Source organism: Balaenoptera acutorostrata, chromosome 6, assembly GCF_949987535.1.
Source record: "Balaenoptera acutorostrata chromosome 6, mBalAcu1.1, whole genome shotgun sequence".
In the NCBI taxonomy this organism is placed as follows: domain Eukaryota; kingdom Metazoa; phylum Chordata; class Mammalia; order Artiodactyla; family Balaenopteridae; genus Balaenoptera; species Balaenoptera acutorostrata.
Window position 1 is genome coordinate 30,836,862 of NC_080069.1, and position 17,265 is coordinate 30,854,126.

A 17,265-nucleotide genomic window follows, 5' to 3' on the forward strand; every position below is an offset into this window, starting at 1 on the left:
TCTCCTGATAATCAGGAGTAGCCTGGGTGATAAAATTCATGGCCAATAGTGTCCTCCCTTCTGCGGACTCAGGGTCTGTACTGGTGTACTTCCTGAATGCCTCTGTCACTCGGCTCAGGAAGACTGTTGGGTTTTCATCTTTTTCCTTTGCAACTTCTCGGACCTTATCATAATTTACAGGCTTCACCATCCACCTTTTCAGTCCTTCTGATAGACAAGTAATGTAATGTCTCATCCTAGCCTGGCCTACATGATCTTCATAGTCCCCGTGTGGGTCATGTTCTGGGACTGGATCCCCACCCACCTGAAAAATTTGGCGGTGTGGACTGGTGGCCAATAGGCCATCTGAGTGTTACCTGGCCTTTCTCAGTATATGCTCCCTTTCATCTGGGGTGCAACAGTAGGCCAGAATAACCATGATGTCCTGCCAGGTGAGAGAGAATGTCAACCCCAGCCTGATAAATTCGTCCCTAATCTTGTCAGGGTTCTCTGAGAACCTGTCAAAATTCTCCTTACAAATTCCTAAGTCTCTCATTGAGAAGGGGACACGCACTCCAGTAGTGCTTCAGTTTCCATCAGCTGATTCCTGAAGGGGTAAAGGCCTTGTGGGGCAGAGGTGGGGGCTAACTTTGAACCTGATCCTGGGCGACAGGAAGTTCCACTACGAGTTACCCTGGAGGGACTAGTCTCTCCCTCCTGGGGCGACGGAGGGTATAAAGGGACATAAGGAGGCAGAGACTGGGATTGGTCAGAGGGACCCGGAGGAGCAGGTGGCTCCGGGGAAGCAGGTGAAGCTTGGTTTCCCCCCTGAGAGTCGGAGAAAGCTAGAAGGGGATCATTGAAAATGTCGGGAGTGTTTCTGATTCCCCAGGCTTTTGATTACAGGAGACCCATAGAGCGGGGTTTTGGTAAAGGACCATGAAGGTCTATGTTGGGGGGTGGGGCAGCCCCATGTGGTTTGTGGGGTTTTAGTTCCCCGACCAGGGATCGAACACATGCCCTCAGCAGTGACAGCTCAGAATTCTAACCACTGGACCGCCAGGGAATTCCCAGGACCATGAAGGCTTGAACATAGGGAGCCTCGGTCCATTTTCCTGTCCTGCAACAGCAGAGATCCAACTGCAACACGGTATTATAGAGACCCATTTTCAGACCATTTTTCTCCATTCCCCGACTTATACAAGGGCCAGGCAATGTTACAATAGAGTTTAAATGTTTCCCTTTTCAGCCCGTCTATTTTGAAAGTTTCCAATTTTTAAGGATACTCTCCAGAGGTGTTTCTTCTGGCTTAGAAGAGGATCATCCCATGTTGAATAACATGCAAGCGAGAAAAAGTGCTCCTAGAAATGAAGTCCAGTGTCCCAGAGACATTTACCAGGAGGCTTTTGTCCTATAACGTTTCCCTATGCTGGGGGTATTCCTCGAGTTTGAGCATCTATAAAACCTAGGATGTGGGCTGCTTGGAAGTGGCCACCCAATAGGTGATCTGTAACAAGGTATGGGCTGCCAAGGCCTTGAGTGAAAGGGGTCCTAGAGGTGCAAAAAAGGAACTCCTGGAGGAATTGGAGTTGGGTGCAATGGAAAATGCCATTGGGGTCAGGACCGAAGGGCCTACGTTGGGAGTATTCCCACAGGGGATTTTTTTTGGACATAGAATAAGGTGAGAGACTAGACAGCAGAAAAACCTAAAACCCTTTCCCCTCTCTGTTTGACAGCTCTGATAAAACTGGGGAGAGCCTGATGATTCCATCTGACACAGGCAACAATGAGTTTAGACAATGTTTCCCATGTAATTTAACACACCAGATGAACCCAATTAGTTTAGGATCTCTCTTTGGGAGGCTCCAGGGGCCCCATGAAGCATCCCAAAGTTAACTGGAAGTCAAAAGAATTTCAATTAGAATTTGATATTTGGGAAATCTGTCAAAAATCTCCAAAAGTTTTAAAACATCCAGTCAAATAGAATCATAGGCTGCTGTGAAACAATTATTCCTTGAGCTAAGGTGAAAAAAAAAAAAAAAAGGGATTCCAAAAGTAAATGCAGATCACTTAAAGGCACAGAAACTCACACAATCTGTTATCAAAAGGAGCATTCGAGGAAATCTTTGTTCTCTTATGAGAGAAAGAAACCAAATCCAGTCTTATATCAGCCTACTCTTGATAAAATCCGGTTACCTAATTAAATTTAATCCAACCTTAGAATATTCCAACCACATAAAAAATTCTCTTCTCAGTGTTCCTTTTCTGCAAATCTTCTGTAACTTTGTGTAGCCATATTTTGTCCCTTCTTTTTTCCATTCAGAAATAACCAGCTGTAGAACAAAATCACATTTTTCCATTTAACAAAATACATTTCCATTCCACATACCTTCTTTTCTGAAAGCACACATCCTACCTTCCTTATGTCACAATGAAATGTCTTTTACATTAGCATTCCCTGATTGGAATATCCCATAAACTCTTGGGAAGATCCCATGTATCTTCCCAAAGCACAATTTCTTTCCTTAATGTGATGTAAGATATGTGTCTAATAAACCCAAACATCCTTACTTTCCCTCTCACAAGAAAACAAAAGTAGGTAAATTTAGACCTGTTTAGCAATTGATGTTCCAATATTTCATCTTATTTGAAATGGCCTGGATACTCAATGGATTCCTATCATTTAACTTAATTTAGTTTCAAGTTACCAAAATCTGGAGGGACTGTTCTAGATGGACATTTTGAAAACATGATTATTCCCATTGAGTTTACTAAAAAGCTCTTATCCAGTCATATTTACTTAAAAGTTTAATCATATCAGGTTATTTTCCTTGCTAACAGATTTTATCACAGAAACAATATGCACTTATTGACTTCCAGTAACCCTAGGTAGGATAGAAGTATTATACTTAATGTTGATAATACAGACAGGTCTGTATTAATTAAACCCACAAGCTTAAGCCACACAAGTTAATTTTTACAAAATCAGAAATCTCTTCGTTTTCCTGCTTGAATTTAAAAAGGTCTCTTTTTTTCCCTCAGTCTGGGGGACTACAGATGGATCAGGGAGTCCCTGAGAGTCCAGGCAGAATAGTTACATTGCAAAGGCAGAGGAGAGAGGTGCAAGCCCCTCTCTTCTTTTTTTGTTCTTTAAAATCCCACTAAGTAACCCAAGGCTGGAGTCGAGTCTCAGACAATGTGGGATCTGTTTGTATTTCAGGGTTTAAGAGCTTCACCATGCCCACAATGTTAGCAGAGACTTGTAGGAGCAGTTGGACAGACAAAACTCATAAAACAAAGATACCAATGACAAAAACTTAGACACAAACAAGAAGTTTTCAGGATAAAGGGGATGGGAGTGCAGGTATAAGGACCAAGGGAAAGGTAAAGGGAGGAGGGACAGAAAAGACTGTAAAAGAGAAAGAGAAAGAGAGAGATTGCCATTTCAACCTGAACCTGCAGTTGTCTCTTCAGGCACCAACCTGCAAGCTTTCAGAAAGGGCCACTGAAGGAGGGTGCACCCTGTCCACTGCCCACCGGGGTGATCGAGCCTGGAAACCAGAGAGTTGTATTTCATCTGTAGGAACCTAACCCACAGGTGGGACTCTCACCCATGCATACACCAGTTTATAGAAATCTGCTGTAGCACTGCAGCAAAGGGTCCCAGGTCCCAGCCTGTCTCAGAAGTGGGGGGAAAGATAAGAGACATAGAGAAAACAAATACCAAAGTGGAAAATGTAATTCCAACCATATCAATAATCACATTGAATGTGAATAGATGAAACAAAGTTAAAGACAAAGATTGATAGACCATATTTGAAAAGCAAGGTCCTTAAAATATAGTCTCCAAGAAGTGGAGGAAAGAAAGGTGGGAAGGAAAGAAGGGAAAAAGAAAAAAAAGAAGGTAGGAGAGAAAGAAGAAATTAAAGGCATCCAACTTTAAATGGCAGAATTCGAACTTTTATTACAGAGGACATGATCCTGTGTGTTAGAAAACACCAATGATCCCACCAAAACAAAATACAACAAAACAAAACAGACTAGAATGAATAAACAAGTTTAAGAAGGTCACAGGAAACATTTCTTATAAAAATAAATTTCATTTCTATATACTAAGTACAAAAATATGAAAAGGAAATTAACAAAATGGTTTCATTCAGAGTAGCATGGAAAAGAATAAAATACTTAGAAATAAATTTAATAAAGAGCTGCAAGATCTGTACACTGAAAACTACAAAACATTGCTGAGAGAAATTAAAGATCTATATAAACAGAAACATTTCTTGTTCATAGATCAGGAGACTTCATATTATCAAGAAAGCAATTCTTGGACTTCCCTGGTGGTGCAGTGGTTACGAATCCTCCTGCCAATGCAGGGGACGCAGGTTCGAGCTCTGGTCCAGGAAGATCCCACATGTCGCGGAGCAACTAAGCCCATGAGGCACAACTACAAGCCAGCGCTCTAAAGACGGTGAGCCACAGCTACTGAGCCGTGTGCCACAACTACTAGAGCCCACGTGCCTAGAGCCCATGCTCCACAACAAGAGAAGCCACCACAATGAGAAGCCTGCACGTTGCAACCAAGAGTAGCCCCCACTCACCACAACTAGAGAAAGCCCACACGCAGCAACGAAGACACAAAGCAACCAAAATTAGATAAATAAATAAATTTTTAAGTAAAAAAAAGAAAGCAATTCTCCTCAAATTGATCTATAAATTCAATGCAGTCCCTGTGAATATTCTAGCAGGATCTTTTTGTGTAGAATTTGACAGCTGATCCTAAAATTCATATGGAAATGCAAAAGATGCAGAATAGCCTAAACAGTTTGGCAAAAGAATAAAGCTGGAGAATTTTCACCACCTGATGTCAAATTCTACTATAATACGTATTAATCTAGACAGTGGGTTTCAGGCACAAGGAAAGGAATACAGTTCAATGGCACAGAATTAAGAGTCCAGAAATAAAACAATTTTTATGATGAATTGATTTTCAACAGAGGTCCCAAGACAATTCAATACAAGAAAGACTAACCTTTCTTTTTTTAACCAAGGAAAGGTGCAGGGATAAATGGATATCCACAGGAAAAACCCAAAGCAAAGAAACAGGAACTTACATCACACTAGACAAAAATGAACTAAAACTTGATCACAGATCCACATGTAAGAAACAACCCCTAAAATTTCTCAAAGAAAACATAGAAGAAACTCTTCATGATCTATTAGATACAACATCAAAAACATGATCCATAGAAGAAAAGATTAGTAAATTAGACTTCATCAAAATTAAAAACTTTTGCTCTTTGAGCACCACTGTTGAAAGAATGAGTAAGCAAGCTACAGACTTGGAGAAGATCTTGCAAATCACATATCTGATAAAGAACGGGATCTTGCCATTTGCAACAACATGGATGGACCGTGAGGGTATTATGTTAAGTGAAGTAAGTCAGACAAAGGCAAGTACTGTATGATTACACTTATATATGCAATCTAAAAAATAAAACAAATGAAGAACCCTAACAAAACAGAGACAGAGTTATAGATACAGAGAACAAACAGGTGCTTGCCAGACGGGAGAGTGTTGGGGGAAAGAAAGCAATAGGTGAGGGAGATGAAGAGGTACAAAATTTCAGTTGCAAAATAAATGAGTATGAAATGTACACTGTGGGGAATATAGTCAATAATTATGTGATATATTTGTATGGTGACATATCATAACTATACTTATCATTTTGAAATGTACAGAAATAACCAATCACTATGTTGTGTAACAGGAACTAACATAGCATTTCATTGTACATCAATTATACTTCAAAAACAAACAAATTCATAGGAAAAGAGATCGGATTTGTGGTTACCAGAGGCCGGAGACTGGGGGAGGGAGAATTGGTTAGCTGCAGTCAAAGGTACAAACTCCCAGTTGTGCGATAAATAAGTACTAGGGATGTAACGGACAACATGATAAATATAATTAGCACTGCCGTATGTTATACATGACAGTTGATAGAGTAAATCCTAAGAGTTCTCATCACAAGGAAAAAACTTTTTTTCCATTTCTTTAATTTTGTGTCTATGTGGGATGATGGATGTTCACTAAATTTATTCTGATGATCATTTCATGATGCATGGAAGTCAAATCATTATGCTATACACCTTAAGCTTAAAAAAATTTAAAAAAAGAAAGAATGGACCTCAGTTAATATTAATGTCTCAGTATTGGCTCACTAGTTGCGACAAATGTGCCATCTTAATATTAGGGGAAAGTGGGTGACGGGGACCTTGGAACTCCTTGTACTGTCTTTGCAACTTTTTCATAAATCTAAAACAAAAAGTTTATTTAAATATAAATAAATAAATAAATTTTAAAAAATGTACAGAAAATCATTGAATTGTCCCTTGTATAATAATAAGTGAACTTCACGGTATATAAATTACATCTTAGTAGAGTTGTTTAAAAGGTTATGAAGAAGGTCAGGGTGGGCTGAGGGCTGGGCTGAGGCGGGGTCAGGGCAAGGTCAGGCGGGGCCAGGCTGGGGTCAGGCGGGAGTCAGCAACCCTGGCAATGGGCACGGAGGCGTGGCTCGCCCAAGGCCGAGGCCAGCCTGTGGCCCTTCTGTGGCTGCTGCTGCTGCCCGTGGCCACCCTGGAGCTGCGAGGGTCCCCGGCCACGGCCACGGCCGCCCCCGGCTGGGCTCCAGGCGCGGGCGGAGCGGTGGAGGGCAGCGCTCGGACTCCGGAAGCGCAGCGGTTGGCCCCGGGAGCCACAGGTGCGTTGGGGCCTCTGTTGAGGGCTGAAACGGCCTAAACTGCAGGGCCTGAGGGGGCCGGCTGTGACCAGGGCCTGGGTGCCCTGAGTCACTGAATTTCATCTTTTCTCTGCCCTGGCCAGCAACCAGGCAGCCCAGAGACCCCCTCAACACAGGTGGGTCACCGACTCCCCACTGTGGAGCCTCTGGGTGGGAAGTGCCTCTGTGGGACTGTGGGACCTCTGTGGGACTGTGGAAGTGGGGACATAGCAGGGTCTGACCCTGAGGCTGGGTGGCTGGGTGGAGGAAAGCACCAGGACTGATGAACGAGTGGCCCTCAGTCCAGGGCCGCGGGTCTCATTCCCCTCGGTGAGGCCCTGGGAGCGCAGGCCCTAGACCAAGATGCCTGCTCTCAGGGGGCCTGGGCACACCCCCTGCCCTCCCAGGTGTGAGTCCTAGAGCCAGGGCTGTCTTCATTAGCCCACTCCCTCTTCTTTTAGAAATGTAGAATCCTGAGTCAGAGAGGGGGAATGACTTTCCCCAGCTCACACAGCACCACAGACTGCAAATCTCCCTCCCTAAGCCACCGGGGTGACAGGGAGGAGGCACAGGCCCTTAGAAGCCATGATCTTGAGCAAGTAATGTTGGCAACTTCTGAGACCTTTAGCTCTTTGATCTACAAGAGTAGGCACTGAGGTGTGCTAGTTGAGGGAAATAAGGTCTGTGACGTGCCCAGCCCTTGGCAGCCCCACTCGGGGATGTCCTTCTCCCTGCAGATGCTGCTGTGAGCTGCTGTGGCGACCCTAGGTCCCCCCTTGCCCCATCCCACCAGACCTCTGGGTCCTCATCCCCACAGGGCTTGCTCTGTCCAATTCTCAGGGGCAGCCAGTGAAAGTAGAGTCCAGGTAGCGCTGTCATTTTGGCTAGGCCACTGGACGCTTGGCCTTGGTTTTCCCATCTATGAAGTGGACAGGGCCTTCCTGGTAGTGGCATTTGGGGTACTACTAGTGTCTCTATCGTCAGTGGCAGGGGAATCTCCACAGTGTGCGGGAAACCCAAGGTGATGGGGAAGATCTGCGGTGGCCAGGACGTGGTGGCTGGCCAGTGGCCATGGCAGGCCAGCTTGCAGTACCAGGGCTCACACGTCTGTGGAGCTGTCCTCATTAACTCTCACTGGGTCGTTTCCACTGCCCACTGCTTTCTGAAGTAAGTCCTCCTTCCAGGGTGCCAGCACAGGCACTGGCAGGGGAGGGGGATATGGGGGAAGAGGAGAAGAGGGGTGATGGGCATCCCACGTCAGCTCCTCTGGGCTTTTCTCCGGGGCAGTCTGTGGCCTTCAGATGCATGTCATTCCTGCCTTTGGCCTGTGTACCCTCCACCTGGACTGTCCTCCTTGCTCACCTGCTCAGATCCGCCTCATGCTCTGCCATCAGCCCCTGTGCCTGTCCTTCAACACAGATGTGCCTCAGGAGAGTGGCAGTGTCCATCCTGGCTGCCATGCAGTGTGGACCGATCTCAGATCACAGCTTCTTCTTAGCGTCCCCACGTTTCCAGGTGTCAGATTCTAGGCAGGGCCCTGGGACCGCATGTCTGGCCAGCAGCTGGGCAATTCTTCTTATTACTCCTGCACAGCTGTGTGCCCAGGAGTAGTCACGGCCGCTGGTGTGCGTTGTGGGGAGCCATGGTGCCAGGCCGCATAGGTGGGAACTGGGGCTCCCTGGGACAGTGACATGGCTGCTCAGGAGTCTAATTCCCCTGGCCGTCCTGGGCCTGGCTCAGTGCCTAGGTCTGAACAGATGAGGAGGGGTCCCCAGGGAGTTGGGGCATCACAGCCCAGGTCTGGGAGCTGGAACTTTCGGAGATTAGAGTCCTATTGGCGCCTACTCCATACGACGATCCATGCAAGCCCCTTTGTGACATCAGGGGTGGCAAGTCCCCACCTCACCCTGTCTCCATCCTGTCACAAGAGAAGGCCCAACATGGGTGAGAAGGGCAGATGCATGGGCTGGGGGTTCCGGAGAAGGGCTATGCAGAGCGAGGGGCTTGCTGGAGGGGAAGGGTTTGGGCAAGGGGAGCATGAGTGGGTCTCCAGGTGGATGAGCCGTGCAAACAGTCAGGGAGGTGGGAAGTTTCAGCACCTGCGTTCAGGGAACAAGGCAAGGTTCTGTTTCCTGCACTCATTTGCTCATTTATTTAACAAATCTTTTGTGAGTCCTTATAACTAGGTGGAGAAGCAGCCCTTGGGCAGGAAGGTGTTTAAAGAAAGGAGAGGTCAGGGAGAGTGTGGGGCCAGAAGGCGGACTGTAGGGGGTCTTGGGAAGGGTAAAGTTAGAGCTGGGATTGAGCCAGAACTCCTCCTGTGTACAGTCAAAGACCTTCATTTGATACGCCACCAGGGATCTTTCCAGCACAAGGATTCAATGCTCCTCTGATTCTAGTGTGTGATGGAGAAGCCGTGTGTCTGAGGTTGTAAGTAGAATAGCAATTAGCCCCAAGAAAGAAGGACTCCTGAACGCTAGAAATGGGGAGATAAAAGCTGTCTAGCATCATGTGGGGTAGAGGCCTGTGGGCAGTTAGATGAGGATGCAGGGAAAGAGCTAGCCCACACGCAGAGATGACGGTGACAATGTGCCCTGCTTCCTCCAGAAAATCTCACGCCCTGGAGAACTACCGGGTTCTGTTAGGAAGCACCCAGCTGCACCAGCACACCCAGCACACCCGAGAGATGTCACTGAGCCGGATTATCATGCACCCAGACTTTGAGAAGTTACATCCCTTCGGGAGTGACATAGCCATGTTGCAGCTGCTCTTTCCTGTGAATTTCACCTCCTACATCATCCCCGCCTGCCTCCCAGTCCCTGGCACGCAGCTACCCAGTAACTCATCCTGCTGAATAACTGGCTGGGGGATGCTCAACGAGGAAAGTGAGAGGGTGTAGGAGAGTCGGGTTGGGGGCAGATGAGGGTGGGGAGGAGGAAGGGGAGAAGGACAAAGGAGGGAAGAAGGGAGGTGTGGCTCCTCCTGAGGGGTCCCCAAGCAAAGAGGCACTGGACCTTGGCCCAGTAAGCGTCATTTCTGGAGGAGTGGACCATTCTAGTTCTAGTTCTGAAAGTGTGTGACTGTAAAGTTTCAGTGTTCCCTAAGTGCAAAGGTTTACACTGAAAGTCTGGGAATCTTTGACTTTTGGAATCAAGATTCTGGGTTCTTGAAGTCTTTCTGGTTCTGGATTCCAAGCTTTTAATCAACCATGGATCTGAGATGACTTGATTCAACTCAAAGGTCATGCTTGGGGCCTGGTCCATTGCAGGCCATTGACAAACAAACACCCTGATTTCCCATTGCCACAAGAGGAGCTTGGGAAAAGTGGAAGGAAAACACACGTACGACTTCTGACCTCTGAGCCTGCCTGATGAAGTTAGAATGATTATGACTTAAGAGTGTTTCACTCTCTGAACCTCACTTTGCTCTTCTCCCAACGCAGCTCAGCTATCTACTTTGGAAGCTTGTTAGGTGCACTGCATAACGCAGGAAAAAAATTATGTTTTTTAAGATTGAAAGAGGAGAAATGTAGGCAAAGACTTGTGAGCCAGAGTCTTTATTAAAGAAAGGAGTATTTATGGTTGGGGGAAATGCTTATGGTGCAAAATTAAGGGGAAAAAGAATATATATTTTAATTATTTGTAGGGTCATCATTTGGTACCGTGTTTCTCAACAGAGGTGCTACAGGCATTTTGAACAGACCCTGTCTTCATTGGGTGGGATGTACCAGCATCCCTGGCCCTTGCCTACTAGTATGTCATGAACACTCCCTAATCATAGGACAAACAACCAGGTTCCCAGCATTCTCACACCACATACACAACACATACACACCACACATACACCACACTTCTCACACACACACACACACACACACACACACACACACACACACAGAGACTGTCCCTCCTTGAGGACAGAAACCCTGTCTTTCTTGTTTTAATATCCCAGCCTGTGGCCCGGGCAGGGCCAGGCGCCTGGTAGGTACCCCACTGCTGCCACCCTGGTCCTATAGACCATAATTGCTTGCCTGTACCTCCAGACTGGTCTCTGAGATCCCACCCTGTGTGCTATACTTTAGTCTCCACATAGCTGTCTGAGTGTTTTCTTTAAAGCAGGAGTCATGCCAGTTCCCTGCTCATTACCCTCAGTGCCTTCTCATTTATACCTAGGAAAAAGTCATAACTCCCTACCTTGGCTCTCAGGCCCTGTGTAATGTTGGCCCCAATTCCTCTCTGCTCATCTCCTACTACATCCCTCACCCACACCATCCCAGCCAGCAGGCCTCCTTCCTGCTTGAAAACGCCAAGGCCTTCGCCACCTCAGGGCCTTCACCTTGGCTGCCTCCCTGGCCTCACTGGCTCTCCCTGCTAACCTTGGCATGACTCACTTCTTTACATGTACAACTCAGCTGCTCCTCTGAGGAGTTTTACTTGATCATATGAGCTAAAACAGGCAACCTCTAATAGCATATGTCCCTGTTTTATTTCCTTTACACCACTTATTAGATCTAAAACAATTCTACTTATTTACTTCATTTACCCTGTTGATACAAAAAGCTCAGCTTCCCTGTACACCAGTGCTAAATAGAATCTTGGAGACAGAGTTTTGGGTGAAGTAGAAAAGGATAGCTTTATTACTTTGCCAGGCAAACGGGGACACAGTGGGCTCCTGCCTCGAAAAACTGTGTCTCTACTTGGAGAGGATAGTGAGAAGTTTCATAGTAATGGTTCAAAGAGGGCATGATCAGCTCTTGGACGTTCTGCTGATGAGGTGGGGGTGAGGTAAGTAAGAGTCAGCATCATCAACCTGCAGGTTCCAACTGGTCTGGGCTCTACATGCTTGTGGGCAGCATACCATTGTTAATCATTAACTTCTCCCACCTGGAGGGGGTTTCAGTATCTGCAAAACAGCTCAAAGAAATTGTTTTGTATATCCATTGTTGGGGAGCCAGGACCTTGCCCCAAGCCTGCACTGTGTTTCTCTTGACTGTTTCTCACTGGTCTCGCATCCCCTCCCTTCCCTGATTAACAACTGCTTGAATCTGCCCGTTGGAACTCAGAGAAGGTCATGGAGGCTGAATGAAGTCTATTTCCTGTAATCAAAGAAATGGGGGACACAGAAAGCCTTTGTGCCCAGGAGCCCCTCAGGGCCCTGCTCGGTATCCCTGTCTCCCCCAACTAAGAATGTTCCTGTGTATCATTAGTGTCTAAAAGATACTGAACACAAGGACAGAGGAATAAATGAGTGATTGGATGAGAGGGTGGATGGGTGAAGGGTAGGTGGGAGGATGAGTGGGTGGAAGGAAAGATGGGTGGGTGGGTGAAAGGATGGTAGGCAGAGATAGTTGGAGTGAGTGGAGATGGATCAAAAGATGGGTAAATGGGCAAATGGATGGAAGTGTCAGTGGATGAATGGGACATGAGGAAAGAGGAAAGATAGGTAGATGGATAGAGGAATTGGTGGATGGATGGAAAGGTTAATGATAGACAAATGGAGAGCGGATGGGATGGTCTGTGAAAGGGTAGGTAGGTTGGTGAATGGTTGCTAAGCACCACTGAGTGGCATGTGTTGGTGGGATTTGCCTTTTTCCTTTGTAGAATAGGAGAGGTGTGGTCTATTGCTATGAGGGAGGTGGAGGGAATAGGATGAGTTTGGGAAAGTTTGAGAAAAGGGGGAGGGCTTACTAGGCATAGGTAGAAGACTGAAACAGTGCTGAAGGCTCAACTGTGCTGAGAAAAGGCCATGTTGAAGTGGTGAAGAGTAAGGCAGAGTAGCCTGTAGCTAAGCCACAGCACCCTTCACTGATTTCCTCCTTATCCTCGCAGCGCCTCTGCCCAAACCCTTCCATCTCCAGGAGGGTAAGGTGGGCTTCATTGAGAACAAGTTTTGTAATATATTTTACGGACTTAGAAAAGACAAGAACTTCTCCGTGCATGAGGACATGCTGTGTGCTGGGGACTTCTCGACAGGAAAGGCCACCTGCCAAGTGAGTAAGGTCATTTCTGTTCTTCCCTTGCCTGTTCTCAGGGCCTCAGTTTCCCTAGGGGAGGGGCTGTGTTGCCTCTACTGTCTTTGTGGAGACCCCTGGGACTTCCCATTTCCTCCCTCCACATGTCTTCCTGGGCTCAATTCCTTGGCAGTGTCCCCCAGGATAGCCCCTTCCTAAGCCCCTTGCACATAAGGGCATCTACTGGCAGCACCCTCAAACAGCATCTTTTTATGAGGCATACCTTAAAGTTTTTATTTAAGTATAACATACATACAAAAGAATCTATTCATGCTGTTTTCATAAGTTGGATGAACTTTCACATAGTTACGCAACAGATGACCAATACCCCAGAGGTCCCACTCACACCTCCTTCCTATCACCCACACCCAACAGAAACCACCATCTTCACTTTTGACAACGTAGATTAGATTCTGAATATTCCATAAATAGAATTTATTTCCAGTTGTCAATCTTTCGTGTCTTTATATTTGTGAGATTCATCCAAACTGTTAAACGTAGTTATAGTTTGTTGAGTCTCATTGCTCTACAGGACTCTATTGTGTGAATTGAATTCTATGATCAGTTCTCCTCTTGATGGGTATTTTAGAGGTTTCCAAGTTTTTCATTTCATTTCACTTCCAAATATTTTATCTTCTATTTCACAGAAACCCTTGAGTAGAATTGTTGAATTAAAAGGTATGTGTATATTCAGCTTTGGCAGATATTTCCTAACAACATCTCCAAAGTGGTTGCACCATTTCCACTCATTCCAGCAGTGGATGAGAGTTTAATATTTATTTATTTTATTTATTTATTTTCCTTATTTTTTTTGGCTGTGTCGTGTCTTAGTTGCACCACAAGGGATCTTTGCTGAGGCATGCGGGATCTTTCGTTACAGTGCGCGGTCTCCTCTGGTTTCTCTCTGGTTGTGGTTCTCAGGCTTCTCTCTAGTTGTCGTGTGTGGGTTTTCTCTCTCTAGCTGTTGTGCGTGGGACTCCGGAGTGCATGGGCTCTGTAGTTGTGGCATGCAGGTTCTCTTGAGGCGCACGAGCTCATTAGTTGCGGCACGCTGGCTTAGTTGCCCCCGCGGCATTTGGGATCTTAGTTCCTCAACCAGGGATTGAACCCGCGTCCCCTGCATTGGAAGGCAGATTTTTTACCACTGGATCACCAGGGAAGTCCTGGATGAGAGTTTATATCCTCGCCAACACTTTGCACTTTCCATCTTTTCTCATTTTCATAGCTTGTGGTGGTTTGCATGTCCCTGATGACAAGTTAAATGTACTTTCATATGTTTATTGTCATTGGATGTCTTCTCTAAAGTTTCCCTTCCAGATTTTCCCCCCTCTCACTTTTCTGTTGGGTTGTCTTCTTTTCCTTTAGGGGCTCTTTGTGTATTTTTACATATTACAGGTATGAGTCCACTGTTGGATATTTGAATTGTAAACATTTCTTTCCTCTCTCTGTAATGCCCAATTTTAGAGGTGGGCAAACAGGTCCGGAGAGGGAAAGTCGTTACCCTAAAATAAGGCAGCACAACCTGGTCCCCCGTATTCTGACTCCAAGCCTAACCTGACCTCCACCATATCCGCCTCAGGGCCCAGCCTCCCAAGCTGGCATCATGTGCGGAGCTCTTGCATAGATGGCATTGTGGAGTGGAGGGGAGAGTATTAGGGTTCTGGAGTTAGAGACACTGCTCTGCCCTGAAGGTCTTTTCACTTTCTGAGCCCATGTCCTCATTTATACTGTAGGATTCTGAGGCCTCCTTCATGGGATTGTCGAAAGGATGGTGTAGTGGGTTGGATAGTGTCCCCTACATTTGTAACCATTTGGGATCTCAGAAAGTGACCTGATTTGGAAATAGGTCTTTGCAGATGTGATTAGCTAAGAATCTCGAGATGAAACCATTTTGAATTTAGAGTGGGCTGAGGGATAGACAGAGAGGTACTTGATTTCAGACTTCTGGTTTCCAGAACTGTGAGAAGAGAAATTTCTGTTGTTTTTATAGTGACCCAGTTTGTGGTAATATGCTTTGGCACCCCAGGAAATGCACACAGGAGGGATGGGATGCGCCTGGTCCTTGAGAAGGCCTCACGGACAGCTGTTTTCACGGCAGCCCAGTGGAGCTGCTGAGCCAGAGGGGAGAAGCTCGGCCACCTGCCCTCCTGGTAGGAGGTAGACCCAGCTTTCTTGGTTCCCAGTGCACAACCCATGGCTGTCTGGCTTGGGCCGTTGTTCTCACAGAGTCAGCTGCACCTGCAGGTGAAATAAAGGGCTGAGTCCCCCGAGTCCCCATCTGGCTGTCACCGTAGACCTCCCTTCCAGCCTGCAGAGGTCATGGCCATGGAGTTCAGGGCCGGAGCCCTTTGCCTGCTTGCCTGCTGGACATCCATTCTGCCTCTTGACCCCACCCCCTCTCGTTTCTCCCCAGGCTGAGGACACCATTGAGCTGGCCACCCAGGAGCCCCAGCACATGGCCCCTCCTGCCCCCCTTAGCCTTTCAGTCACCACAGCCTGTCTGAGAGGTTCCATCTAGATTCATCTTCTGTCACATGCCTGCTCTGGTCCCCAGCCTCCAACCGGGGCTGTCTTCTCTCACTGAAGTGCCCTCCCCCAGCACAGGACACCCAGAAACAAGTCTGAGGAGAGACAGATCCCAGGAGCACTCAGTGCTCAGACTGTGGGGCAGGACAGACCTGGGTCCAGTCTTCAGTCTGTAATTTAGTGATTACGACCTTCGATAACCCATGAAATGGGGTTGCTAACGCCCTCCACTTAATAAGGTCCTTATAGAAGATTCAGTACTGTGCCTGGCATTCAGTAGGTGCTTAACACCTGCTGGCTTTCAATCTCCTGGCCTGGTCTGCCTCCCTCTGTCTGGATTGTACCTGTTCTTCTGGGCCTGTCTTAGACCTGTCCTCTCACCCAAGGTAGAATTCATTGCTCTGGCCCTGCCCAACACACACACACACACACACACACACACACACTGTTTGCTGCGTGTCTTCAGTAGTGCAAAGTGCAGCTCACTCTGCGTGGGATACATTAGTGTTGGGCCTTCCTCTGCCTTCTGAGAACTCCCCAGGGGCTAGGAGGCTATTGGAACCCTTCCCATCTCCCTCGGACTGGCCCAGAATCCATCATAATATAGACAACCACATGGCTCATCTGCATGAATCCCTGAGGCCTGGAGTGGACAGGGACCAGGCCTTCCCCTGGCCTTGAACAGCTTGGGGTGGGTACACTGTGGGGAGGGCCAAGGGCACCCCAGCTAGGGATATAAATATAAACATATAAACATATAAATGTTTCAGACATTACATGAAATTTCTAAAAATCTTACATTTGTATTTGTATGGAAATATCTAGAGTTCTGTTCCAAATCAAGTCAGACCTCTTCAGCAGTAAACTTCTGATTTTCACAGCTTGCCCCACCCTGGCAGAACTACTGTTGCTCATGGAACCAGGGAAGGGGGTGTTGGTAAGAACTGACACAGGCAATAATGCCACAGACTCCCACTGTTATTGCTCAAGGTTTAGTAGGGTTTTTTTTGTTATTTTTGTTTTACTTCAATAAGCACTTCTCAATTTACTGATACCATAGTCAGTTTTTAGAGTCCTGGAATTGTTGCTTTTGATAATTTTGTCCAGTTTTATCATTGCTTTTCAGGAAGAGGATGTGATAAGCTCCGCATGCCATTATTCTAGAAATATCACCAATATTTCTTTCCAATAAACAAAACAAAAAACTATCAAGAGTGAATATGTTTACATACCCAAATACAGTGCTTTTTACTTCCTGGAATAATTAAAGTCTTCTGTACGCAATTCCAATTAATTTCCATCCTTTAACTATAACTTGTGTGGGCATGATCTGGCCAGTTTACCTCAGCCAACACAAAAAGAAATCACTGCAACCATAACCAATTATTTGTCTGAATAAGTTCATTGAAAGTAAGATGCTCTGGGGAGGACACCATCTGATCACTACAGCACAGTCCTATTTTTGTGCACCACACTCCTTGCTCTAGCACTCTTTTACCCTTTCAGTATTTAACTCTCTTTTTCTTACATAACAACATATATATATATATGTTTAAATTAATGGTGTGGTTTTGTCTCCTGATTATATTCTGAATGACATAAGATGAGAGAAAGGTAAGTGTATGGGAGGAAATTTATTTCTAGTTACCACGGGCATGTCTGTTGACACATGGAGCTGACTGGAATCAAGTTGGAAAGAAAGTTAAATTGAGTAAGATTTTTGTCAGAGTCATATTATTAAAAGAGGTCATCAACCTGCGCTAAAAAAAAAAAAAAAAAAGCATTTATTTTGAGACATAAAACGATCCTTGTGCCCCAACCACCTATGTGCAGGAAATTGGCTGAGAAATCTCATTACTCCAAGAAGCATAAGGATATATTACCTGATGCCTTTTTAAGAAGTGGCCAAAGATAATGGATATCATCAAAAAGTCTATAAATAATAAATGCTAGAGAGGATGGGGAGAA

The 17,265-nt window shown here is 46.0% G+C and overlaps 2 protein-coding genes across 6 annotated transcripts in view; both read left to right on the forward strand.

Moving 5' to 3' along the window:
* MFSD14B (major facilitator superfamily domain containing 14B) overlaps positions 1 to 17,265 on the forward strand; it is a 463,050-nt gene that overhangs the window by 236,048 nt on the left and 209,737 nt on the right. The window lies entirely within an intron of this gene.
* On the forward strand, positions 420 to 15,289 carry LOC130708382 (serine protease 40-like). Its single transcript, XM_057548258.1, is given in 6 exon segments — positions 420 to 431; positions 6,422 to 6,747; positions 7,746 to 7,928; positions 9,369 to 9,646; positions 12,590 to 12,750; positions 15,185 to 15,289. Coding segments are annotated over 6 exon segments (1,065 nt in total).